Source organism: Homarus americanus, unplaced genomic scaffold, assembly GCF_018991925.1.
Source record: "Homarus americanus isolate GMGI-L3 unplaced genomic scaffold, GMGI_Hamer_2.0 scaffold39675, whole genome shotgun sequence".
NCBI classification, from domain to species: domain Eukaryota; kingdom Metazoa; phylum Arthropoda; class Malacostraca; order Decapoda; family Nephropidae; genus Homarus; species Homarus americanus.
In genome coordinates this window covers 15,296,787-15,323,785 of record NW_024736071.1, presented here as the reverse complement: position 1 = coordinate 15,323,785, position 26,999 = coordinate 15,296,787, and the positions used below count along the sequence as shown (strand labels likewise).

General features: G+C 41.9%; 1 protein-coding gene across 10 annotated transcripts in view; it reads left to right on the top strand.

Moving 5' to 3' along the window:
- Window positions 1-26,999, top strand: part of LOC121871815 (eye-specific diacylglycerol kinase-like) — a 160,998-nt gene that overhangs the window by 85,976 nt on the left and 48,023 nt on the right. For all 10 annotated transcript variants that reach the window (XR_006089954.1, XR_006089953.1, XR_006089952.1 and 7 more), the window contains exons 4-5: window positions 1,007-1,136; window positions 19,720-19,847. Coding sequence is in view for 2 of the 10 variants with exons in the window: in XM_042374317.1 (XP_042230251.1) it covers window positions 1,007-1,136; window positions 19,720-19,847 (258 nt within the window). In the remaining 8 variants the exon portion in view is untranslated. The remainder of the gene's footprint in view (window positions 1-1,006; window positions 1,137-19,719; window positions 19,848-26,999) is intronic.

The following is a 26,999-nucleotide window of genomic DNA, read 5'->3' as shown; positions in this document are numbered from 1 at the left end:
CGCCGGTGCTGCCTCCCTCCGGCTCTACGGCTTATTGTGTCCGGCCACGACTACTTATTGCCCGACCCTGAGGAGGGGGGGGGGGTGCCTTGTTTACGACGCTCTGGGGGGCAAGAGGTACTGAGCTATGAGTGGCAAGGGATATTGGACCATGTGTCTGAGTCGCTGGATACTTGCCCGACGGTCTTTGGGGCAAGAGGCATTGGATCAAAGTGTTCAAGGGCAAGGATTACTTGGTCAGAGAGTTTAAGGGCAAGGGCTACTGAGCTACGTAGTTTAGGCTTTACGGGCAAGGAATATTGCCCCAAATGGTTTTACGAGCAATGGATACTGAACTATTGGGGGCTAAAGGGCAAGAGGATTCGGACCAAAGAGGCTTAGGGGTAAGGGGCAATAGTCCAGAGAGAGAGAGAGAGAGAGAGAGAGAGAGACACGCTGGAATATTGTGGACAGTATTGGAGAAACGTCGTGAGGCAAGACAAAGCGTGTAATGTTTCAGTAATGTTTGGGAATCGAAGTATTGAAGGCTTGCGCGAATATCTATTGTACTTTGCGTTCGAATAATTGATTCATATTCTTACTGGCTCGAGGTGAAGCCGTATTTCAAAGGACTTCCTCCTCCAGGTGTTTCAATAGGATTCATACCTCATTCCAGGGAGTACGTGTGACCTTTACCCCTTTCTTTCTTTTTAATGGGGTTTCCGTGTGTTGTAACTTTTCCTGGTGAGACATTTACATTTTCCCCTGAGATTAAAAGTGACACATCTCTCCAGGTATGAGAGATGACTCGCTCATCTTCTCGAGGCTTACAACGGGGGTGAATACTATGTTTAACTCGGGGCTTTGGATATCATATTAGTATCTTTCTTAGGGTATTTGTATAACATTGACCTAGTTATGCATATATTGATTTTGAATGACGTTTGCACTATTCCAATGTTGAAATTGTACGTGTCCTTTTTTTTTATCTTTCCAGCCAATACATGTGTTATTTTCATCCTTGCAGGGGTTCCAGTCGAAGCTGTTGTTTGGGTCCAAGGAGATCGTGGCCATTAGTTGTTCGTGGTGTAAGGCGGCTTACCACAACAAAGAGAGCTGCTTCAATATCAGCAAGATCGAGGAAACTTGTTCCCTTGGTGAGTAGTCAGAGGAAATAGTTAAGATATATATATATATATATATATATATATATATATATATATATATATATATATATATATATATATATATATATATATATATATATATATATATTATAGGTCGTAAGGTTGAGGGAAAGATCATTCTTCAGTCCGCAGTACGAGTGTGTATCTTTATGAAGGTAGTAATATGACACCAAAGTCCTCAATCTGTAGTAATATAGTTGAGGAATCAGACCGTATGTAAGTAGTCTCAGTGACAGGTGTAAGTGCACATGTTGCTTCTTGTAGTCTTAAGATAACAAGATCAACGTATCATGACCTCATCTCCTTGTCTAGTTAACATTGCTCAGGAAACTCTCTCAATGGTCCTCCTGGAAATTCTATGAAGACGTTCCATATTGAAAATGCTGAAGTAGTAAGACCTTGGAAATTACTCTTTTTACCTTGTTTATTCTGTTTACGAAGCTCAAGGTTTAAAAAACGCACCTCCTCTATGAATAGTCCAGATGGCCAGATGAAAAAAAAATCTGAATGGAGCTGCAAAGGAAAAAACAAGACCATCCTGAACCTTTAAAGGGCTTGTCGTAACATTCCCCCTCTCAATGCAGACGGTGTTTTGCTGGGGGTAGAGAGAGGGGGCTAAAAGAGCGCTCTCTAATCTTGTGCACGAATAAGAGCCACCTGAGGGTATATGTTAAAGGCGTACGTCCAGTGTATCTGTAGACGGTGTGCACGGAGGACGAAGGTCTTCAAAAGATCTTGTTGGGGCAGGGGTGGGGAGTGGTGGGGGGGGGTCATGATCGAATCGTCTTAAGCGAACTACGGGGTTGGATAAGACTAAAGGGGTTTGGTACAGTTGCGGAAATGTGTTCCTACACCCCCTGTGGTAACCCGTGTCTCCAGACGGTCAACCTATATGACATAGCAAACCTATCCACCAATCACGTCCGTCGTTACATTACCAATACCCATTAAGTCATTAATAGTGATACTACTAATGTCTCATTAGTTTGGAGACATATTTCCGCAACTCTACTCTACCCTAAACGGATTTTAAGGTTGGGTAAGGTATATTATAATTAGTGGAGACTCAGGGTTGGATAATGCATTTTGTACTTTAAAAGTCAACCTTGGTGTAAGTCTCCAGTCCAAACCTTACATGAAACCGGACTCCTTGTTTTCATCCTGGTCTGCTTTACCTAAGACTGACTGAAGGGAGTTCCGGCTTTCGAACTGGGCTTATTGACATGTGGGTGAGGTACAACTCTCTCTCTCTCTCTCTCTCTCTCTCTCTCTCTCTCTCTCTCTCCACACATACAGCGTGCGTTCTCCGATGTTATTATATATCTGAACCAAAAATTTCGAGTGCTGTATTTTGTTTCAGCAAGGCCAGAATCTACATAATTTCCTCGCTATCTTTTTTGTGGTGGAGGGGACGGAATTCCACACTAAATAACTGAGGAGCAGAGAGAGAGAGAGAGAGAGAGAGAGAGACTTTCGTAAAAGGCTACACTGTGATTTAACATCTTATTTTCCTTATATATTAATTTTTTTCTAATTTTCACAAATTATTTTTTTGCGTTTTTGTTTTGTTTCCTGCACTGTCTGCCACTCTATGGTTTAAACATATGTTCATCCACCATCCCTCACCCCACCTACACCATCCCTCACCTACCATCCTCACCCCACCTACACATCCCTCACCACCTACACCATCCCTCACCCTACACCATCCCTCACCCACCCTACACATCCTTCACCTTGCACCTCTGCATCCTCCTTACCTGCACCGTCTTGCCTACCATCCCCACTTTTCTGCGTCCCTCACCCTCACCGTCAACCCTTGCCACGTCCCTCACCCACCTGCCATCCTCCTTACACCATCATTGCCCACCTGCAGCCCTTACCCTACCCATCCTCACCACCTACCCGTCTTCCTTACCATCCACCACCTACACCGTCTTGCCACCTACCGTCCCCACCCTACGTCCCCACCCACCTACACCGTCCCCACCACCATCCCCGTCACCTGCACCATCTTTGCCCTGCACCGTCCCTCACCCACCCTCACCATCCTCACCCTGCGTATCACCCCTGCACCATCCTCACCCACCCTGCCATCCCTCCTTACCTCACCATCAACCACCCACCATCAGCCACCTGCACCGTCCCTCACCCACCTGCACCATCGCTCCTTTTCACCGTCAACTACCTCTGCACCATCTTTCACCCCACCTGCCATCTTTCACCCTACACCATCCCTCACCCTGTCCCTCACCCACCTACACATCATACCCTACCATCCTCACCCCACCCCTACACCATCTGCCCACCTACCATCCTACCCTCCCTCACCCTACCATGTCCCCCACCACCATCCTTCACCCACCTACACCTCATGCCCACCTGCCATCCATGCCCACCTACCATCCCTCACCCCTACACCATCGCCCCACCCTTCACCATCCAGCCCCACCCCACTACACCATCCTTCACCCACCTACACCATCCTTCACCCACCTACACCATCCTTCACCCACCTACACCATCCTTCACCCACCTACACCATCCTTCACCCACCTACACACACATCTCCCCCAGACATTTGTACATATCTCCAGTCTTAACTTTCCCAGGAAGAACAAGGCACTATATTTTTCACACAATTAATGACCTGAAAGTTAGGTTCTATTTATAATGGCGCAGGATGGACTACGTTGACTTAATATATTAGCGAACTCCTTGTTTGTTTTTTTTCTTTTACAAACTTGAAGCTTCTGAATTCCTCGCCTCTTAACGTTGCTTTTTAGATTCTCAATATATATTTTACCTTTTTTGTGCTTCTTTTTTGTACATCGTATTTGGGAATAGAGAAATGATCTTCATTGTAGCTATTTCGGTCACTCCTTTTGATTGGAGTTTTAATGAGACTGTTAGATACGTTCTCATGTCCCCAAGTTTAGGGAGGGAAATTTAACTTTCGATCCTTTTGAGAATCTCTGTGTATCCAAGGTTAAATTAACTAGTTAAATAGGTTCCCACATCATCACTTAAGGGGGATAATATTATGCTCTTAACTTAATGAAATCGTTCTCTTGTAAAGTTAAATGAGTCGGTTAGATTCGTTCACACACATTAGCATTTAAAGGGAAAAGTAAAGGTACGTTCATTTGAGAATCCTGTGTAAGCGTTATATAGTTGAAGTGGCATATCAATTAGCAATATTATATGGCTTAATATCTGTATATATTTTACCCTCACACACCAATACACTGAGTCAGTCTACCCTCATACTGAGTCAGTCTACCCTCATACCACCACACTGGGTCAGTCTACCTTTACACACCACCTCACCGAGTCAGTTTATCTCCACACCACCACACTGGGTCAGTCTACCTTTACATACCACCTCACCGAGTCAGTTTATCTCCATACCACCACACTGAGTCAGTCTACCCTTACATACCACCATCACAATGAGTCAGTCTTATCCTCGCACCACAGAGTCAGTTTATCCTTGCACTCAGACTTAACCAAATTACATGTCATCTGCTTTCCTCTTACCGCCCTTCAGTCCTTGCTCTGTTGCTCACACTCGTCACTCCCTGCCCTCACACGTCACTTCCTGCCCTCACACGTCACTCCCTGCCCTCACACGCCACCCCCTGCTCACACACGCCACCCCCTGCCCTCTATACCACTTAAACTCTCGGAATGTAGAGTACGGTACCTGCTGTTACAGTTGGGGGAAATAGAGGCGTTTGAGTACAGTGCCAGCCATTCTAATGCCTCTATACGCATCAAAGGCTTATATATAATTATAGTTTGTTGTATAGTCTAATAGACCATTATGCCATGGGGACTCTCACCTCCTCACCCCTCCAATCGCACCCCCCTCCCCACCACCCCTTCCCAACCTCCCTCCTCACCCCACCCCTCTCTCCACCACCTCCCCTCCCCCCTTATGGTCCATTTCGGTGTTGGAAAAATATATATAGATATATAACTAAAAGGTTCCAGGTCGGTCGTCGGGGATTTTTTTATTTTTCTTGTATTGACTAAAAGTTACTATTAGGAAAGTTAACTCCGGGTGAATTTTGGTTTCGGATGTTTTTTGTTTTGTTTAGTGTGTTTGTGTGTGTTTGTGTGTGTGTGTGTGTTGATTACCATTTGTGTTTGTGTTTGTGTTGTTTTGTGTTCAGGGCGTGTGTGTTTATTGTGTTGTTCAGCGTGTGTTTGTGTCTGTGTTTTGTACTGTGTGTGTTTGTGTGTGTGTGTGTGTGTGTTGATTACCATTTGTGTTTGTGTTGTGTTGTGTTCAGGGCGTGTGTGTTTATTGTGTTGTTCAGCGTGTGTTTGTGTCTGTGTTTTGTACTGTGTGTGTTTGTGTACGTGTGTGTGTTTATTGCTGTGTGTGTGTGTTTGTTTATTACTTTGTGTTTGTGTTGTTTTTGTGTTCAGCGGCGTGTGTGTTTATTGTGTTGTTCAGCGTGTGTTTGTGTCTGTGTTTTGTACTGTGTGTTTGTGTACGTGTGTGTTTATTGCTGTGTGTGTGTGTGTGTGTGTTTGTTTATTCCTGTATTGGTTTATTTGAGTATATATATATTTTTATTGTATTTCATTCCTCTTATTCCCATCTCCATCTCCTTCCTCTTCTTTCCTCCTCCTTGTCATCCCCCCCTTTCCTTCCCTCCCCCCTTCTTTCTCGCCTCCTTTCCTTTCTCCCCCTTCTCTACCTCCCCCCTTCACCACGCACCCACAAAAGGCTCAGGTCAGTAATCTGCCCCTAATACGAGGTAGAGCTCTACTAATTGGCCCACTTGCAGAGTTGTGACCAGGGATGGGAGGGAGGGGGTGGAATGGCGGACGGAAGGGGCAGAGAAGAATGGGGGTAGAGGGAAGGAAAGGTGACAGGGACTAGAAAAAGCGAGAATGGAGAGAAAGAGGGAGAGAGAGAGATACAAATTAGAGTTAGAGAGACAGAGATACGAATGAGAGTGATAGTGAGAATGCTCCAGGGTCTCTCTCTCTCTCTCTCCACCAAAGGGCTGAAACACGTCCCCAAATTCTCAGTGATTCTTTGGTTGACATATTCCCCGCCAAATTGAAGATAGGATTTATGTACCTGCATAACGTAAGCCACGATCATGAAGAAAAACAAATAAAGAAAATGTCAAAGGATTGTAAGTTAATTTGTACATCCACCTGAATATTTAGAGTAGTCTACCTGGGTAACTTAAACTATGATACAAAAAAATGGGATGATCAAAGGTCCGACATACTATCATTTTTACCCTTAACTGGAATTATCTTTAGGCTGACTGAGACACAACGTAAAAATCGATTCTCAAAGGTTCGTATGTTGAGTTTTTTCACCGTAGTCTTATACAACTACGGGCGGAATTAGTAATTGAAATCATGGCTCAGAATAACACCCGCCTGTTTTGACCTGACTGATATATGTTTCTCGTGCGTTAGGGAGGGTTTTTTTATTTTCTCAAATATGACTTAACTTGCCCATAACCATCTATTAATTATTTCTACATATATACCGTAAAAGTACACACGTTCTATACCTGTAATATATTTCCAATCGCTTACATAGTCCATTGAGAAGTGTGACCTCAACCTGTTTTAAGTATTTCTGTATATAGTTATTTATTTTTGTTAAGATGTCGTTCAAAAGTCTCTGTTACATTCAGTCAAGTTATCGAAGGAGTCTAAAAATCTTTTATCCTTTCGCTTCTTCAATTACCAGGACTCACGGGTCTGGCTGCCGGAGGGTGACGCCAAGTTGAAATTTTTCAACCAAGTTAAATTAATTCTTACACCTGTTACGCCCTAGTCCATCACTCCAGGTCACACAGGTGGAGTCCGCGTGTAAGAGGAAGGACTTGATATATTTTTCTTTTATCCAAGAAACCAAACAGTTTGTCTATTTATGTATATCTTTCTCTGTATTTATTTCCTCTTATTTCTTATTTTCTCTGTCTGTCTAACGTTATCTATCTATATCTTTGTCTTCTCTGTATATCGATCTGTTAGGAACTATGTATCTGTTTGTCAGTCTATCGAATTGGTTTATCTGTCTTTCTCTATGTCTATATCTTTCGTTCTTCTAAGTTAATACATCATCAAACAGCCAACATATACTGTGTCTCAGAGCATCATCATACGAGATCTTGGTCCACACTTCTCCACGACTGATAATAGCGGGTCTCATCACCTTGGCTCCTGACGCCGTCATGTGCAAATGGTTGCTACAAATTATTAAATTATTTTAGACTGTAATGAATATTTTAAAACCACAGTTTAACATTTTAATTCTTCTTGGTCACATAAATATTCCTTAAGACATGACGCGCTATCATTAAACTTAATCATGTTTAACAGTAAACATGGGACACGGAGACGTAAACATATATAACTTTTATAATAACCTTGTATAATATTGTTGCAGAAATTACCTTATAGTTACTTTTCTCATACAACACATCATAGAAAATGTGTAGAAACTGACTGAGCAAAAACACATCATACTCGTCGTTACAGCCAGTAGGTATATGGCACAGTTTAAACTATCCCTGTTTTAGGTACACAAAGGGCAGTTTGGCCGGCACTGCAGTCAATCATAATCACGTTGTCCAACTGTTAAGTTAGGTACTCAGTCACAGTTGGGTGAACTAGGTGTTCCGAAGATGATCCTGCGACATATCCAAAAGCCCCAAGAGACTTTGTCTGCCCAGAAATTTAATTAATGTAAACATTAAACATCCCGGGAGTGATAACTATAATTTTCCACTAGCAAGTTTATAAGTTTTTTACTCACAGGCGGAAAACAAAATCGGCAGATTCAAGAGGTGCGACCATGTGCTTCCAATTTTCAGTAAAGAAACTCAATTTAATTTTTCGTCTTTGGTTGTGGTCGGGAAAACTGAAGAGCTTATGGTGAACAAGACAGCCCTGGGGAACAATTAGTGCCTGCCAGGGCGCACTATATTTTACCGCGATATATTTTATTTGTAAATTAAAGACGACATCCGTGTAGGAATATTGTTTCCTTCAAATAACTGCCAGCGCACGAAAGACAAACTGGATGGACGTCTTAAAGAAAGAACCACATAATTAAGAGACGTCCTCCTCGTCCCGGGAAGGATCACCAAATCTGACTAAAAATAGAAAGAGAGTATTGAAATATTTTGTGTTGTCTCTCGTGTATTAAATTGACTTTTATTTTGTGCGATTTATATCTTCTTTATAATATCGACACTTGTTTCAGTTTTGTCTCTGTTGTAAAGTTTGTTATATGTGTCGCGTTGTGTTTAAACCGTGCGTGTTAAAAACTGCTTGTATTGTAGCGACTTTCTTTCATTTGTAAGTGTTACACTCTTTTGCGAACTTTATCATATTTATATGAAGTTATTTGTTGTTTATATTTTTTATTTTTTAATGCACTGACCGATGCTGATCAATGATATATATTTTTGTTATTATTTTTTTTACACTTAAGCTATTACACGAGAAGCGAGTAAAATTAAAGCTTGAGGTTAGGATTACTATAAGAGTAGATGTAATTAAGAAGAGTTTACCTAATTTTTCAAGGTTTGTACCATGATACACACAAGTTAATTAACAAATATATACTAAAATTGACGGATTCGTATATATTTTTGAAATATTGTACAGGTAATTTGCCATACAGTAGTGCCTATTTTTAAATATCACTTCGAAAAAATGACATGAAATGTTGTTGATAAAAAGTGTTGATAAAAAGTGGTCACGTTTTCGCCTCGCAAGCGAATGATCCCGAATCGATTTCCAGTCGTAGTGAATGATTAGAATACCACCTGTAAGATGGCGCCTGTACACTCAGTGATAAAGTGAGTACACTATTGGGTGTGGTTGTTGTCGTTAACGGGCGGTGGAGTGACCCTTCTCATATAACGTGTCGTTTTGTGATCGGATGATGGGACAGTATGCCAAGTGGAAGCAATTTTTAGTCAATCTAGACCCTAGAATGACTAGAAATTGCTTCAGATTCTAGAGCACTTCATTATCTATTTGTTTCCTAACTGAAGTTTTGCAAAAATTATATCGTTAATGTATCATGATGATGCCAGATAATGTAGCTATCAAATGAATTAATAAAAATGGACTTTTATTTCATAGGAAGAATGCGGTAATCAATTAAATAAAGGTCACGACTGAAGCTAGCAAGAGGAGTTTGTGTGTAGAAGTCACTCAGTGGTGCTTACATTAGGAATCTTCTGGACTAAGACGTAACCGCAAGATGTCGGATACTTCCATTAAATCCAAATTATAATTATATAAATCGGGTTGATACACTGTAGCTTACTAAAAGTTCATCATCAAAAATAGTGTATGTTGTTACCAATTTTACTTGATTTGTCTTAATTAGGGTTCGAGCCTCTGCCCGGACACATGAGAAGGGTGTTATCCAGTGTGACCCTACCAAACACCACAGGTTTCTCAGTCCCCGGTTTCCTCGAGTATCTGTTCGTGATTGAGCGACATCTGTTACCTTTCTTAAACCAACCTCGTGTAAAAATCCAACATTGTAACATAAACAAACGAAGTCAGAGTTTATTTACGTCCATCGAGCTGCCAATTCGTACCATTTGTTTAAACCCAATATGACATTTTGCCTTCTCTGCAAGGTGGTGGAGCAACCCTTAGTTTTACCAGCACCCTATCTAGTGATGGAGTAACTCACTAGCTGCTGAATGATGGTGGAACAACCCTTAGTTTTACCAGCACCCTATCTAGTGATGGAGTAACTCACTAGCTGCTGAATGATGGTGGAACAACCCTTAGTTTTACCAGCACCCTATCTAGTGATGGAGTAACTCACTAGCTGCTGAATGATGGTGGAACAACCCTTAGTTTTACCAGCACCCTATCTAGTGATGGAGTAACTCACTAGCTGCTGAATGATGGTGGAACAACCCTTAGTTTTACCAGCACCCTATCTAGTGATGGAGTAACTCACTAGCTGCTGAATGATGGTGGAACAACCCTTAGTTTTACCAGCACCCTATCTAGTGATGGAGTAACTCATTAGCTGCTGAATGATGGTGGAACAACCCTTAGTTGTACTGTACCACCACTGTACCTAGTGGTGGAGTAATCCACTAAGTGCTGAATGCTGCAGAAGCAAGATCAACTTCTGTTGTGATGTGCCGTCAAGAACTGGAAAACACTAAATATTTTACTGTTTTCAATTCTTTCCAGAGAAGAAATCGTAGACTGTTTGTGGAGAGATTATAATTGAATAACGTATTTTTTTACTGCTGTGTTGCTCTTGAAGAAAACGTGAGAATTGTTGTTGACAGTCACTATTTAATATAATAAGCTTTTGTTGTTGGTTGTTGTTGTAGTTGTTGTTTGGTTGTTGTTGTTGCTATTGTAGTTGTTGTTATTAAGAAGGTTGTTGCTGTTGCAATTTCTCTCTGGAAAAATAAACAATTTATTCAACATGGTTGAAGAATGGTTGTGTGCCCAGCTCCTCTTCCTTTCTCTCATTCTCTTCCTCTTATCTTAATATCCTTCTCCCCCTCTCTTATTCGCCTTTCCTATTTTCTTCCTCCTTTCCTATTTCCCTTCTCTTATTGTGCTCTCCACTTTCCTATTCTCCTCCCCTTCCAAGCAGTCAATCTTCACGGTAAAAAGCGTTTTTTTTAACGACAGCTGGAGAACACAAGATTATTGTTGCACACACAAGGGGCGACGTAGACAGATGGGACGGTAGACAGGTGAGATGGTAGCCAGGGGCGACTGTAGACTGGTGCGATGGTACGCAGGGGTAACTGGACAGGTGCGACGCGCGGTAGACCGGGGCGACGTAAACAGGTGCGACAGTAGACGGGTGCGACAGTAGACAGGTGCGACAGTGGACAGGTGTGACAAGAGACGGGTGCGACAGTGGACAGGTGTGACAAGAGACGGGTGCGACAGTAGACAGGTGTGACAGTAGACGGGTGCGACAGTAGACAGGTGTGACAGTAGACGGGTGCGACAGTTTATATAATATTGGGAAATTAAAATGTCGACCTTACTTTTTTGTTATTCTATTTTTCCTTACTTCGTCTTTCCTTATTTTTTCATTTTAATTTTCCTTTCTCTTTCCTTCCCTCCTGTGTCCTTTTGTTCCACACCTTCTCTACCTCTCCTACTATTCAGTATGTTATGTATCAATAGTAGTACAGTAGGCTGAATAACAAAGACTTGATAATGTTGGAAGAGACTCGGTCTTTGTCCGCGGGAGTGAGGCATGAGAGCAGTGTTTGTTACCCGATGCCTTTGATAAAAAAAAAAAAAATACTTGAGCGCCCCGCCAGCAAAAGTTGAAGGGGGTATTGATATTACGTGAATCTGGACACACTGCATGTTGGATTCTCGGACTTTTTCTTTTTCCTGGGATGAAAAAGGGATGCATCTATTTTTCGATAATCTCATTGCAGTTCTGAAGTTTACACTACAATATGATGTAGCTCAAGTATACCAGCTGAAGAAGCCTCATCCTAGCACCAATTACAGGGAAAATTTAACGCACGACATTCTGAGCATTGGTCATTAGAAGTCTCCCATCTGTAGTAAGAGAGTGCAGCAAGTTACGGTATAATCTGACTGTACTGTAGTTTCACTTTTATTCCCAAGGCCAGTTTTTTTTTTTTACTGTTTAATTAGAGTCGGGTAGAAACGTTCTCCTATTATGGCAAAAAATCAATTTATGATACTCCCAAGAATCTAAACCTTGGCCACTGTGCTGGAGAGGTTGCCAAGTGTCGCCAGATATTTTCATGGTATATTTAGCTAATTTTTTGTCCCGTATTCTTTTTCTTTCCTTTTTTTTCACCCTGTTGAACGCATAGAAGCCATCACCAGAAAAGGAAAGAAGTTTTGTGTAGGGGGGAAGGTTGTTGGGGTGAGGGAAGAGAGAGATCGGCACTGCTTTTGTTTCCTCAGATACGAATAAAACAGAAAAGAAATTTGTTTTTCCCTGCACGTGACCGTTCTTTTTCTTCGTTGTCAACCCCCCCCCCCAAGATTAGAGGGTTGACTTCCCTATTGTTACTTTACGTGAAAACTGATGATATTTTACCCACTTTTATAGTAGTTTATATCTCTTACATTTTCTTTCATTATTTTTCGCTCTTGAGACGAGGGGGCGGGTGATATATATATATATATATATATATATATATATATATATATATATATATATATATATATATATATATATATATATATATAACAAATTTAATTGTATCCGTTCTTCGTACTAACATGTACAAAGGAGAAAAATACATAATCCATATACAGTATGTGTAAGTACACAGAAAAGTTGTCTCCGGATTGATTTTACATGTCAAAAAGAGTTAGTGAGATTTTGTCAGTGATGGAGGATGCGTATGTGTGAGTTGTGATGTTATGTTGGTTTTTAAAGTTGATTTGTGGTGTAGCAGCGGAGTGGATACAGCGCTTGCCTTCTTTCCTTAGGGCATCATCCCCAGGCCACCCAGCTGTGAATGAGGTAGTTGGGGTCGAGTGCAGTGCTTGTCGCGCTGCATCTTTGTGTACGGAATACAGCCCCATATACAGACTTATTTTGGCAAAACAAAAATTATTATCTATTGTCTCCTTTTAAATGGGTTAATCAATAAAGGAAAAAGACCAGAAGAATGTACTGTACTTCCATTCAACTTTCACTGTAGCATAGCAGGAGAATTGGTTGGGGTGTTGATGAATAGTGTGATGAAAAGACGTTTTGTTGGAAGCTGCTGCTCACAGCCCAGAGCGAGCGGGAAGTGATGTTGACACACACTTGCAACACAATTCTTACTTGAAGGCATTTTTATATCGGATTTCTATCTTTTTGCTGCTACAAAGCTCACAAAATTTTCCTAATTTCCTCAAAAGAATTATAAAATATTAAGTAGTAGGACTATTCATGCAGTGCAAAACTTAGCACTACTGTCATATATATACACTATGTACAACTACTGAATATAGAACTTCTTGACCGTATGGAAGTCATTGTAACACGGAATGCACAAGGCAACTCCACACTTCATGCACCATTGCACCAAGTCGTAATATCTTTGCGCCTTGGTTCAAAACCACGGTGGCTGGCAGGGTGAGGAGGGGGGAAAGAGCGCCAAACTCGACATCATGTGGGTCTGTTTCCGCCCATTATTGTCTTCGTCACCCGATACTATATCAGTGCCACTCAAATCAAGCAACTCATGACGAACAGTATTATTGTCAAACAAACGGCTTTGCTTGTGTTCGGGTGTGGAGAAGGGAGGTGGGTCACGAGAGGTCTAACACACATCTATCATGAAGGATCACAATAGCTGCCGGGAAACTGGCCGCGTGAGCCTGGCCCTGGACAAAGTGGGCATTCAAAATATGCCGCGAAATTAAGAACGTTGAGGAATGTCACCCAGGGTCGCCTAAGTGAACGTAGAAAAACGTCACCCGGGCTTTAAGGGTTAATGTTTTTAACCATTTAGAAATATAGCATAAATTATAAAGGTTAATTATCCTCTTCTGAACGTATTTTATTCAAATTTTCCTACAGTGCTTAAACACACATCAAATTGGACTCCAGAATTTAAACATTATAATTCCCAGCGTTTGACCCAATTCTATTCAGTAATTGCAGTGGTGGGAAATGGAATGAAAAATAATCATTATTCAGTCTTTGGCCAAAACAATGTAAATGAATATAAAGTGTGAAATCATTAGGAAATAAAATGAGTAGAGAATAATGTGTATGTTAATGAGTTCGTAGGACCGTGTGTGTGTGTGTGTGTGTGTGTGTGTGTGTGTGTGTGTGTGTGTGTGTGTGTGTGTGTGTGTGTGTGTGTGTGTGTGTGTGTGTGTGTGTGTGTGTGTGTGTGTGTGTGTGTGTGTGTGTGTGTGTGTGTGTGTGTGTGTGTGTGTGTGTGTGTGTGTGTGTGTGTGTGTGTGTGTGTGTGTGTGTGTGTGTGTGTGTGTGTGTGTGTGTGTGTGTGTGTGTGTGTGTGTGTGTGTGTGTGTGTGTGTGTGTGTGTGTGTGTGTGTGTGTGTGTGTGTGTGTGTGTGTGTGTGTGTGTGTGTGTGTGTGTGTGTGTGTGTGTGTGTGTGTGTGTGGTTTCTACACGTATGACAAATAATAATTCTCCAAACAGCTAACCAGATATAACGAAGTTGTAGCGACGTAAAAGGACTGTAAATTGTGTTTGTGAATGTCCCCAAGGGTTGGTGGGGGAGAGGGGGGGAATCCCATTTACTTAACCTAACACTGCCTTGCTTTAACATGGGATCAGAACCTCTATGAAGATTAAAAAATTTCGAGTTTTCGGGATTTTGTCTGATTTATTATATTTGGGAAGAGATTTTTTCCGATATAAAATGTATGAAAAGGGAATTTGTTTGATATATTTTGCTTGAGAAGATTATCCTAGTTTTTGGTTATATGGGATTTGTCTACTTAATTTCTGTGGTGGGATTTTGTCATCGGATTTTATAAAGGAAGGAATTGTCTCCGTGTAAAATTGCTTAATGTTTTTATATTGCGTGAGATTAATGGATTTTGTCAAGAAGATTAATGGGTTTTTGTTCAAGGGATTAATGTGTTTGTCTGTAATAATAATAATGGGATTTTGTTCACCAGCCTTTGGTCTTAGATAAAAACACTGGACTTCAGACAATAAAAACCACTGCTGTGAAAGATGAACCGAAAGTAATGTGCAAAATGTTAGGGGTTCACATGTCTTTCCTAATCTAACCTAACTTCAAATTCTACCCCCCCCGCTTCCCTCTCTAATGTCCCTTCCTAATCCCCTCCCCTTTCATTTCCTCCTCTTCCCCACCCCCCCTCCTTCCCCATCTCCCTCTCCTTCATCAGAGATAAAATCCAGGCACTATTTGAGGCGATGTTTTCTCAGAGTATTTAATTGGCTTCCCTGTTTCCCCACCTCCCCCTCCCCCTGATTCTCTCACCCTCCCTCCCCCCTCCCTCTCTCCCCCTGTTCTTTCCCTCTCCCTCTTCATCTCCTCTCAACCTCTGCTGATCTTCCCTCCCTCACCCCTTTCCTCATATCCTTCCTCACTATCTCCCCCATCTCCTCCACTTATCATCTCCCTCCTCCTCCCACTTTCTCCTCATCTCCTCTCCCTCACCCCTTCCCCTGCCCCTTCCTCACACCTTCTCCCCTCCCCTCACCCTCTCATCTTCCCCATCTCCCCCTTCCTCATCTTCTCCTCTCCCCTCCTCACATTGTCCATTTCCCCTCACCTCCCCACCCCCCTCACCCCCTTCCCTCCCCTCACCCTTTCTCTCTCACCTTCTCCCCTCTTCCTCTCCTTCCCATCTTCCCTCACAATCTCCCTCCCCTTACTCCTCTCTTCCTCCCCTACTCCCCCATCTCTCCCCCATTACCCTCTCCCTCACCTCCCTCTCCCCTCACCCTCTTCCTCCCTCAGCTAACTTGCCCCGACGTCTTCATTCGCTTCAGTTGTTTGTCCGTCTTGACTTAAAAACTCTAGAAAGATAATTGGATTTTTTTATTTCGTTTCCCTTTGACAGTGGAATTGGGAGGCGGCAGCTACTTAATTGTTATTTATTTATTTATTTTACTTAGTATGCTTTCTGTCTGTCTGTCTGTCTGTCTGTCCATCCGTCCGTGTCTCTATCCGTCCATACCACACGAGGCATTGGATGTAGCCTCTTGAATTTCCTTCGTTAGCTTCATCCAATCAAATCTCTCGGACGAGTTTAAATCACGTTTCTTTTTTGTAATTGGCTGAAGGTTTGGGTCATCATCTCAGAACACTAACGAGGTTAAACTCCCTTGTTAGCTACTGGTATTTCGAACCTTTAACCTTTAATTTTACTTAACTTACTTAACCTAACCTTACATTAATCTAACCTACCCTACATTAATCTAACTTAACCTTCAAAAATCCACAGTAACCTAACCTAACCTGAACCACCAGTACTATGACGTTCCGGTATTGTAACCTTAACAGCTTCGTTGTGTGTATTACTTACATTAGGCGTCAGGAATACATTTAAATAAATATCTTGAATGTAAAAGTGTTTTGTAATATGTATGATTTTTTTTTTTTTTTTTTTTAATTAAACATTGAAGTCATTACGTTATTTTGCTATTTCTATAGAATATGAGTTGTGTCAAACTGTCATACATATATTCACGTTATACATTTATACATTATTTTATTCATTTTCACTAATTACAGGTTGTGTTAAACCATTTTACCTTGTCTAGATATTTTAAAACATCATTTTGAAATGTTGTTGTTTAATACTCCTTACAATATTTTGTTATTTTCGCTAGATACACATCACATAAAAGTGTTACCTAATATTTCCAGGAAAAACATATTGTAAAATATTAAGTAATATTATATTGGTGTTCAGTATTCGAGGTTATTCACTGTACCATGTCGTTATTGCAGCTTACATCCAATGGTCATGAATAATCCAGCCATGAAATGCAAATACTGTACGGATGTATATATGGGGCAATTGTAAATATTTAGCTACGTGGTTATTCGAACTGTTGCACCAATCATGGACGAGTTTTTACACTGTTCCACCAATCATGGACGAGTTTTTACACTGTTCCACCAATCATGGACGAGTTTTCACAATACTTCACTAATCATTGACGTATCTATAAACTGTTGCACTATTTATTCATCGACGAGATTTTATTAACCAATCATTAACGTGTTCTCAAACTTACGCCAATCACCGTCTTATTTTCATACTTTCCTCAATCATCGACGTGTTTCATGTTGTTGCGCCAATCATCGACGTGTTTTAGTATATAATATATATATATATATATATATATATATATGTGTGTGTGTGTGTGTGTGTGTGTGCAAGTCATTATATCTGGCCATCAGGGATCCAACCGGAAGTACAGTTATGTGAACCTGCATTGTCTTATTTGTCTATATAGTACAGTACACACTCTTTATCAATATGAAATTTGTATGACGATTTAACTCTCTCTCTCTCTCTCTCTCTCTCTCTCTCTCTCTCTCTCAGTATTAAATTTTCGCCACCCAAAAGCCTTGTATGTGAGTAAAGGGGTAAGGGATGCTAGGTGGGAGTTAAGGGGTAAGAGGAGTAGGTAAGGGTTTAAGGGGAATTAAGGGGTAAGGGTTTAAGTGGGAATTAAGGGGTAAGGGGGTAAGTGGGAATTAAGGGGTAAGGGGGTAAGTGGGAATTAAGGGGTAAGGGGGTAAGTGGGAGTTAAGGGGTAAGGGAGTAAGTGGGAATTAAGGGGTAGATGGCGTGTATAATTATCTCCCTACCTTAGCTACGTCATACCTGGGGTGCCACTTGGCCTGTGTTAAAGGTGACGCTCCTGGCCAACGACACACACACACACCTCGACACATACACACACACACATACACACACATCGACACACACACACACACACACACACACACACACACACACACACACACACACACACACACACACACACCAAAAAACTCCTTGACAGGCTCTTAGATAATGTTGATAACAGTTGGTCATGAAAGAACTGTATTATTCCTAAGTACTGGTCATCATCATCATCATCATCATCATCATCATCATCATCATCATCATCATCATCATCTTGACGTTTCTTGGGGTATGTTTGATACTTGTTGATTATTATTATTGTTATTACTGTTATCACAATTGTTATTATTGGTGTTATTATTATTGTTTCGTTATTAATATAGATCTGGAATTATTATACCATGTTACATTCTGTATATATCATGACACAATTTTTTTTTTACTTAACCACCACCTCCTCTACTGTATATTCGCCCTATTCTCCAAAGTCCTCCAAGATCGCCCTCTCATCTTTCGGTGACCTCCAACCTCTCAAGATCTCCCGCCTCCCATTCTCCAGAAACCTCCTCCCTCCTTTTAGTTCTCCTCCTAACCCTTCCCTCATCCTCCAACGACGTCCTCCATCCTCTTTTTCCTTCGCATGTTCCCGGTATTCATCCTTCTCGTCTCCATCCTATAAGCGAGTCCATCCTGATTTCATCCCTTGTTCTGATGCTCAGGGTGGCAGCCACAGATTGCAGAGGGGGAGATTGTCCGTTCTCTCTCTCTCTCTCTCTCTCTCTCTCTCTCTCTCTCTCTCTCTCTCTCTCTCTCTCTCACACACGTGAAAAAAAATATATATTATTTTCTTTGTTTTATCTTTTCACGAACTCTCCTGTGCAGAACTGGATATCATTGGTATTTAATTAAAAAAAAAGGTGTTGAGCGCTTTTTGCTTATTGGCCTATTGTGTGTGCGTGTGTGTGTGTGTGTGTGTGTGTGTGTGTGTGTGTGTGTGTGTGTGTGTGTGTGTGTGTGTGTGTGTGTGTGTGTGTGTGTGTGTGTGTGTGTGTGTGTGTGTGTTTATCTCCTCCTTGGCCTGTTCTAACTCATGCTGTAGAAGCTGTTATACAGGTATAGGTATAGGTTACAGTTGAATGTGCAGGTAAAGCTAAAGGTACAGGTAAAGCTAAAGGTACAGGTAAAGCTAAAGGTACAGGTAAAGCTAAAGGTACAGGTAAAGCTAAAGGTACAGGTAAAGCTAAAGGTACAGGTAAAGCTAAAGGTACAGGTAAAGCTAAATGTACAGGTAAAGCTAAAGGTACAGGTAAAGCTAAATATTCAGGTACAGGGACAGGTGACGCTTAAAGTACAGCTACAAGTACAGATTTAAAAGCAATGGATGCAAGTTTAACTATAAGATACAGGTGCAAGTAATTACAGGTACAAGTACAGGGAAACAACCTTCATGCTAACGGAAACTAATACAGGTACAGATACAGATGAAAGGTAAAAATACAGGCAAAAATAAATTGTATGTAAGTTAGAAATCAGAAAATATTAAAATTCTCCTCTTATAAAGACTCTCTCTCATGTAAACAAAACGTTCCAATATGTAAACCCAGAACTAGAACTCCTCTCTATAATTTTGCCTCTTATGAGTTATATGTAGTGTCTCTTGGTCGATAAAGTGCTATACCACAATGAGCTACTCGCGTGGTCTAGATGATAAATATTAATTAAGACAAATTTTGATGGGATCCTATAAGTAAAGACGTCACTAAGTCCAGTCCACTGTGTATATAAAACAATCTTTTCTAATTTTACTCTGAATATTTTTTAGAGGATTAAGTTAATTTGAGATCTTTTGAGTAATAAGATAATTTAAAAAAAATGGATTAACTTGATAATTTTGAGGGAGAAATTATTTTTTATTTAATTTTTTATTTTTATTTATTTTTATTTTTTAAACACTTGCTTAATGCTTTTATAAGAATTTGACTGGTAATTTAACAAGGAAAACTTGCTTAACTATCCTGTAGGGAGAACTTGTCTAGTGCTTGTAGAAGAAGAATTTGCTTAATACTTTTGGAGGGGGGAGACTTACTCATAGAAAACGAATTTGCATTAAACAGTGTGGAGGGGAAACTAATCTATTATTCCTTGAGCCGTAAACTAACCCACGTTTACCTCCTCCAGGGATCCACACGAGCATCATAGTGCCGCCCTCCTGGATCGTGAAGCTGCCTCGACGTGGATCCTTCAAGTCCTCCCTCAGGAAGAGTCCTAAGAAGCGAGCATCAACCAAGAGGAAGAACAGAGACAAGGTAAATACTCTGGAGTCTTTGTGTGTTTGTTTAGTTACATTGTGACAAATAGAAGAAGAGAAGAAGTATACGACGGAATTAATGAAAAGTAGAAAATAAGAACAATTAATTAACTCATGGAACTAAATTACAGTCAGAAATATAAATGCAGTAGATAAATTATACATATCCATTTATATTAATGGTGAATTCTGAAAAAAAATATGTCTGGCCTAATTGTAGTGATGGCTATAAAATATTTAGCGATAATTCTACATACTGAGAATGGATATATTGCAATGGAGTGATTTTTAACGATAGGTACATGGAGTGATTTTTTAACGATAGATATAAAATAAAGGATAAAAGTAAGCAGTAAATTTAATGATGACAAGATAACAGAGAGGAAAAGAGATACACCGTGTCTTTCAACTTGATCAACATGTATGCAGGCTGTTTAGTTGTAAAGACTAATTTACATATGCATGAGAGGTATCCAGCAGCAGAGAGCCCTCGTCACGCTGGTGTCTCGATTCTCAAAAGCTCGTACGGTAAATAATCCCCCTAAGTGAAGATAGAAGAATACTCCTAACGGGTTAATTTGAGTTAAAACATAAAAACAACAATGAAAATGGCATTAAATTTGCACTAACACTCAACCTTAACTAGATAAGTATTTTTACCTTCTGTTAAGGGATGTGTGTAATCAAGTTGCAGAAGCCTCGGAAAGATTTTGTATCTAAATTTCTTCTGGCCGTAATGGAATGCTATCTAGTTGGGGTAGGCTTTTGACGTTATTCCCAGATGTTATTTTTCTGTTTTTGCTAAAAATCAATAGGTTAAGTACATTCTTGCGTCTTGAATTACTGCGTCTTTTCCTTGTACGAGCCTTTGAGAATCCGGCGCGTGATTGTTTGCTGCACTTTAGGTCGATTTAATAGACACTAGTAGCACCAGCACCCTCACTACCACCAGCTACGTGTGGTGTAGCCCTGGTTCCTGCTGGTGTAGACCCTGGCTCCTGCTGGTGTAGCCCTGGTTCCTGTTGGTGTAGCCTTGGCTTATGGTAGTTTAGCCCTGGCTCCTGCTGGTGTAGACCCTGGCTCCTGCTGGTGTAGCCCTGGTTCCTGTTGGTGTAGCCTTGGCTTATGGTAGTTTAGCCCTGGCTCCTGCTGGTGTAGCCTTGCTCGAATACCTCTATTGGTTTAGCCCTGGCTCCTGTTGATTTAACCCTGATTCGTGTTGGTGTAGCCCTGGCTTCTGCTGGCTCCTACTGTTGTAGCCCTGTTAGTTTAACCCTGGCGTCTGTTAATTTAGCCCTGGTTCCTGTTGGTTTAGCCTTGTTAGTATAGCCCTGGCTCCTCTCGGTTTAGCCCTGCTTGTATAGTCCTGTTGATTAAACCCCGACTCCCGTTTGTTAAGCCCTGATGGCTTAGGCCTGACTCTTGCTGGATTGGGCCAGCTGGGGGCTCCTACAGGCGTGCTCTATCTGGCATTAAAATCATGGTTCATCTCACGTCTCTCTGCTGTCGAGTCGACCCAAGTTTTCCCAAAGTTGGCGTGCCCAGGTGTGCCCTGGGGTGAGGTCGGGGGGGTAGGAGATGGGGAGGAGGATAGGGCAAGGGGCCAGGGGATGAAGAGGAGGGATAAGGGAAGAGGCTAGGGGGTGAAGAAAAGAATAGGGGAAGGGACTAGGGGACGTAGAAGAGGATAAGGAAAGGGGCTAGGAGGTGAAGAGGAGGGATGTGGGATAAAGAGGAAGGGTAGAGGAAGACAGGGGAATGGAGAGGAGAGAGAGGGGAAGGATAGAGGAAGGGGCCAAGGGATTGAGCGGAAGGATAGAGGATGGATAGGAAGGATAGAAAAAAACGGGCTAGGGAGAGGGAAGAGAGACGCGAGAGTTGCTAGCTATGAGAGAGAGAGAGAGAGAGAGAGAGAGAGAGATTTTTTTACTTGGTTTTTTTCACGTTTAATGACAATGGGAGGATACATTTCTTTTTATACGTCTCACTTTTAAGGGTATATTGGGAGATATATTTCACCTAATACTTTTCACTTTTGATGCCTCGGGTAGACGTAGACTTAAAGTTCATTTCACTTTTATCGAGGGTGATAGAGCCATGTAGCAGGTGGCGAGGTTAATGAATGGCCTTGTCACCTTACATAATGGACCCGACGCGTCATTTAATGTCCTTAATGGTTATAATTATGCAAATTGAATTTCATGATCCAGGGGCAGGTGCTGTGATTATTGCTGTGTGGCCATAGTGATACACTGGAAACTGTGATTATTGCTGTGTGATTATTGCTGTGACGGGAGTTGACTGGGGCGATATAGTGGATGCTGTGTGACGGGGAGTTGACTGGGGTGATATAGTGGATGCTGTGTGACGGGGAGTTGACTTGGGCGATATAGTGGATGCTGTGTGACGGGGAGTTGACGATATATAGATGCTGTGACGGGGAGTTGACGATATAGTGATGCTGTGTGACGGGGAGTTGACTGGGGCATAGTAGATGCTGTGTGACGGGATGCTGCTGTGACGGGAGTTGACTGGGGCGATATAGTGGATGCTGTGTGACGGGAGTTGACTGGGGCGATATAGTGGATGCGTGACGGGGAGTTGACTGGGGCGATATAGTAGATGCTGTGTGACGGGAGTTGACTGGGGCGATATAGTGGATGGACGGGAGTTGATGCGATGTTGATAGTGGATGCTGTGTGAGAGTTGACTGGGGCGATATAGTGGATGCTGTGTGGGGAGTTGACTGGGGCGATATAGGATGCTGTGTGACGGAGTTGACTCGATATAGTGGATGCTGTGTGACGGGGAGTTGAGGGGCGATATAGTGTGATGCTGTGTGACGGGGAGTTGATGGATGATATGGATGCTGTGACGGGAGTTGACTGGGGCGATATAGTGATGCTGTGTGACGGGAGTTGACTGGGGCAATATAGGATGCTGTGTGACGGGGAGTTGACTGGAGCGATATAGTGATGCTGTGTGACGGGGAGTTGACTGGGGCAATATAGTGGATGCTGTGTGACGGGGACTGACTGGAGCGATATTGTGGATGCGCGTGACGGGAGTTGACTGGGGCGATATAGTGGATGCTGTGTGACGGGGAGTTGACTGGGGCGATATAGTGGATGCTGTGGATGACTGTGGATGCTGTGACGGGGAGTTGACTGGGGATATAGTGGATGCTGTGCTGGAGCGGAGTTGGGGCGATATAGTGGATGCTGTGACGGGAGTTGACTGGAGCGATATAGGATGCTGTGTGACGGAGGACTGGGCGATATAGTGATGCTGTGTGACAGGGTGACTGGGGAGCGTGGATGCTGTGACGGGAGTTGACTGGGCGATATAGTGGATGCTGTGACGGGAGTTGACTGGAGCGATATAGTGGATGCTGTGTGACGGGAGTTGACTGGGGCGATATAGTGGAGTGCTGTGTGACGGGGAGTTGACTGGAGCGATATAGTGGATGCTGTGTGACGGGGAGCTGAGATATAGTGGATGCTGTGACGGGAGTTGACTGAGCGATATAGTGGATGCTGTGACGGGAGTTGATGCGATATAGTGATGCTGTGACGGGGAGTTGACTGGGGCGATATAGTGGATGCTGTGTGACGGGGAGTTGACTGGGGTGATATAGTGGATGCTGTGTGACGGGGAGTTGACTGGGGCGATATAGTGGATGCTGTGTGACGGGGAGTTGACTGGGGCGATATAGTGGATGCTGTGTGACGGGGAGTTGACTGGGGCGATATACTAGATGCTGTGATTATTGTTGTGCTGGCTTAAAGAAGATCCTATTCTCGGCTCCTGAGTAAAATCTGGGTCCTGGGTTGGGTCGCGAAGGGGACATATACATTGTTATGTTTTTTTGTTTTTTAAGTAACTCTACATAAACAAATATTCATGCGCAATGCAGGTGTAAAAACATTGTCCTTCAAATAGATTTTGTTCAAACGACATAAAGTATACATAATTTATTGATGATTGGCGCTTGTGTGTGTGTGTGTGCGGAAGCTTTGTATACGTGTACAATAAAGTTTTGACGAGGTGGCTCTCCGTGTCATCTGAATTGTAGATGTGCCAGTTCTTTTGAGTGTGCACGTTATTTCCCTGTGAAGCATTTTTTATATCCAACTGTGTGGGAATCACCTGCGACTCTACACAACAAGACCTGCGCTGTGCTCCCTCCACTAGTGTTCAGGTCAGGATAACAGAATTGACTGAGACGAGTAACATCAGGGCAGAACTGAATTTCAAAGGATTTCTTTTATCTTTTCTATTTACGTCTTTTTGTTTCCATTACATGAAACTTTTTTTGGCGTATGTTCAGATAAATATTTTGTTTGTATGTAGACAAATGGTTATCATCAGTGGTTCAACGTGCATTTGCGTGTCTCGGAACATTGAATAAATTTACATGGGTTTGATTTTGTCAGCGTAATACAGTAGAATTTTCTCCATGTTGCTCGTGTACTGTAGCTTCTCGATTAACTTCCGTGTTGCTGAGCGAGGCGGAAGATTTTGCAGGACCTATCACAGGTAAATTGCCATATTGCAATTGAAGCTTAAGGCAAAATTGGCCGTGGTGTTGGGTCACAACTACCTCGTCTTTGCGAGTTTGAATTACAGTGTATTTCTATTAATTGCATTTACAAGCAGTAAAGCAGGCACATTAGTATATACCCGTTACTCATACAAGAACATTCAAAGTCGTCGGTGCTTCAATACATATATTTCTCAGTGAACGTTGTCATGGTTTTGGGTGTATCGGTGGTAGTAGGAGTGGATTATATTATATAAAGATAATAATATGTCGTATTTCTTATTTCTTACCGTAGAGTTCGATACCTTCACACTGATTACTTACAGGAGATTATGGCGTATTTATGTAGAAGTTCACTCCACCACTCGACATTCCATGATTTATACTTGATAAATGATGATTTAATGAATTCATTTAAAGTTCAACATCCATCTAAGTTAATGGTTATACTGTGTCATAACCAATCAGTCATTACCTTTAGTAATAATAAGATAGGATCACAGATACGGGCAGATAATTGTACTTACATTTATTTGTCAAGCTTCCATACAATGATTTACAATTTGCTTGGATATATGATTCGCTCACGTTCACGCTGTAATAAAATTATTCTTCTAAAACAGGGAATTTCCAACTTGGGGACACATGTGATTACTCTACTGTGGGTATGACTTAACAGAGTCTAATTCTTCAAGTGATACATTTACTGCCAGCCTGGATTGCTTTTGTTACAACCAGGCTTCATCACAAGAACTTCTTTCCACGGCCATAACAACAAAAAGTACTCTTGGGTTACCACACATAGTCTCGCTTCACTGACAGTCACTGTAGGCGGTTGTCGCAGCAACGAGAACTGGTAAGCGTGACTTGAATTAACCATTTAGGTGCAATAGACCAGCCTGGATTGCTTTTGTCGCAACCAGGCTTCCACACGTGATATTTCCACGGGGATAACAAACCTAGGTTAACACGCTTAGTCTCGTGTCGATCATGGTCCACAGGACGGAGTGGCGGTGGAGGGCTCTGTGTGGTGTGGTGTCCCGCTCCCTTTCAGGAGGGAGAGGATGGGAACGACTTCTTAACTAACCCATGGCTCAGGGGATACTACTTAAAATGAGGTTTTTGGGTGTGAAACGATGAACAGTACAACACTGTTTCACTGCCCACCCCCCTAAAGGCTGGCTAACATACACTAATTGAAAAATACATGTCCCAGTTATGCCTCGCCGGGCGTCTTATCTCTAGTAAAACAAACTTTGGCGGTGGTTGCGTGGGTAAGCCTAACACAACCCATGACAAACGTGATCGGTGGGTTATATCACGGTGGCTTTCCATTTGTCTTGGGGAAAAAAACGGAGTTGGCATTCGATCTAGTAGGTCCTAAATTTATGGTGAAGACTGCCAGTAAGACCCATTGTATGTAATTTACCAGTTACCCCATTGCTGTCTCACCGAAAACAGAAGAAAAGCAATAAAAAACAGTCTTGATTAATGGCCTCGGAAGGTTTTAAAACACTGAATATCAGAATGAGTTGTATATTCCAGTAAAGGAGTCGTGTCCCCGAAGCACAAGGTAGTTACTGTTGGTGGGATTTTGTCCACCTTATTGTTATTCAACCAGTGATGGGATTTTTGTCCTCTGGGATATTATTCACTTAGACTTTTAGCTGCTTTTCTACAATCGGACTTTCTTTCCATGGGCTTTTACAAGTGAGAATTAGTATAGTGGGATTTTCTTTGGGAATTTTATTGACGGACTTCAATTGATATTTTGTGCAGTGGTACAAAGCAGGTGGAGACAGATGGGTCAGAGCTCCGAGAACCTCGTGAACTGCATGTAGAGTGTGGAATGGCGGTACTCTGGAGGCCTTGAGCTAAGTTAGGAGGGAGAGACGTGAGCGGCCACCACAAGTACACCTCTGCTAACTTGTTGTGTTGTAATCCCTGCCCCCTGACCTCTGGTGACTTAAGGTGACATTTGACCTCCTCTGACTAAACTGACCCCTGACCTCTGCTGACTCAGGGTGACTTCTGACCCCTGGTGACTCAAGGTGACCCTTGACACAAGGTGACCTCTGACCCCTACTGACTGAAGGTGAACCCTGACCTCTGCTGAGTCAAGGTGATCCTTGACTTCTGCTGAGTCAAAGTGAACCCTCTGACCTCTGCTGAGTCAAGGTGACCCCTGACCTCTGCTGACTGAAATTGCATACCCCGTTTGTTTTATATTATTATTATTATTATTATTATTATTATTATTATTATTATTATTATTATTATTATTATTATTATTATTACCGGATAATAATAATAATTATTATTATTATTGTTATTGTTGTTTTCATATTAGTATTAGTATTATCATCACGCTTACTCACAATAACAGCTAACACTATAACACAATGGCAGCAAAGTTTACCTGTCCCCCATCACCTGTTAAAGCCCCTAGCCATAATGGACCAATATCAAAATCATTATGGCAGGAATTGTGAAGCCGAGCGCCAGCCATCAGGTCACCGCCTGCAAGAAACATCATCTTCGCTAATACATAATGGAAAAGCCAATCTCGACCTGATAAGGGAGGATTTGGTGCGGTTGGATGTGGAT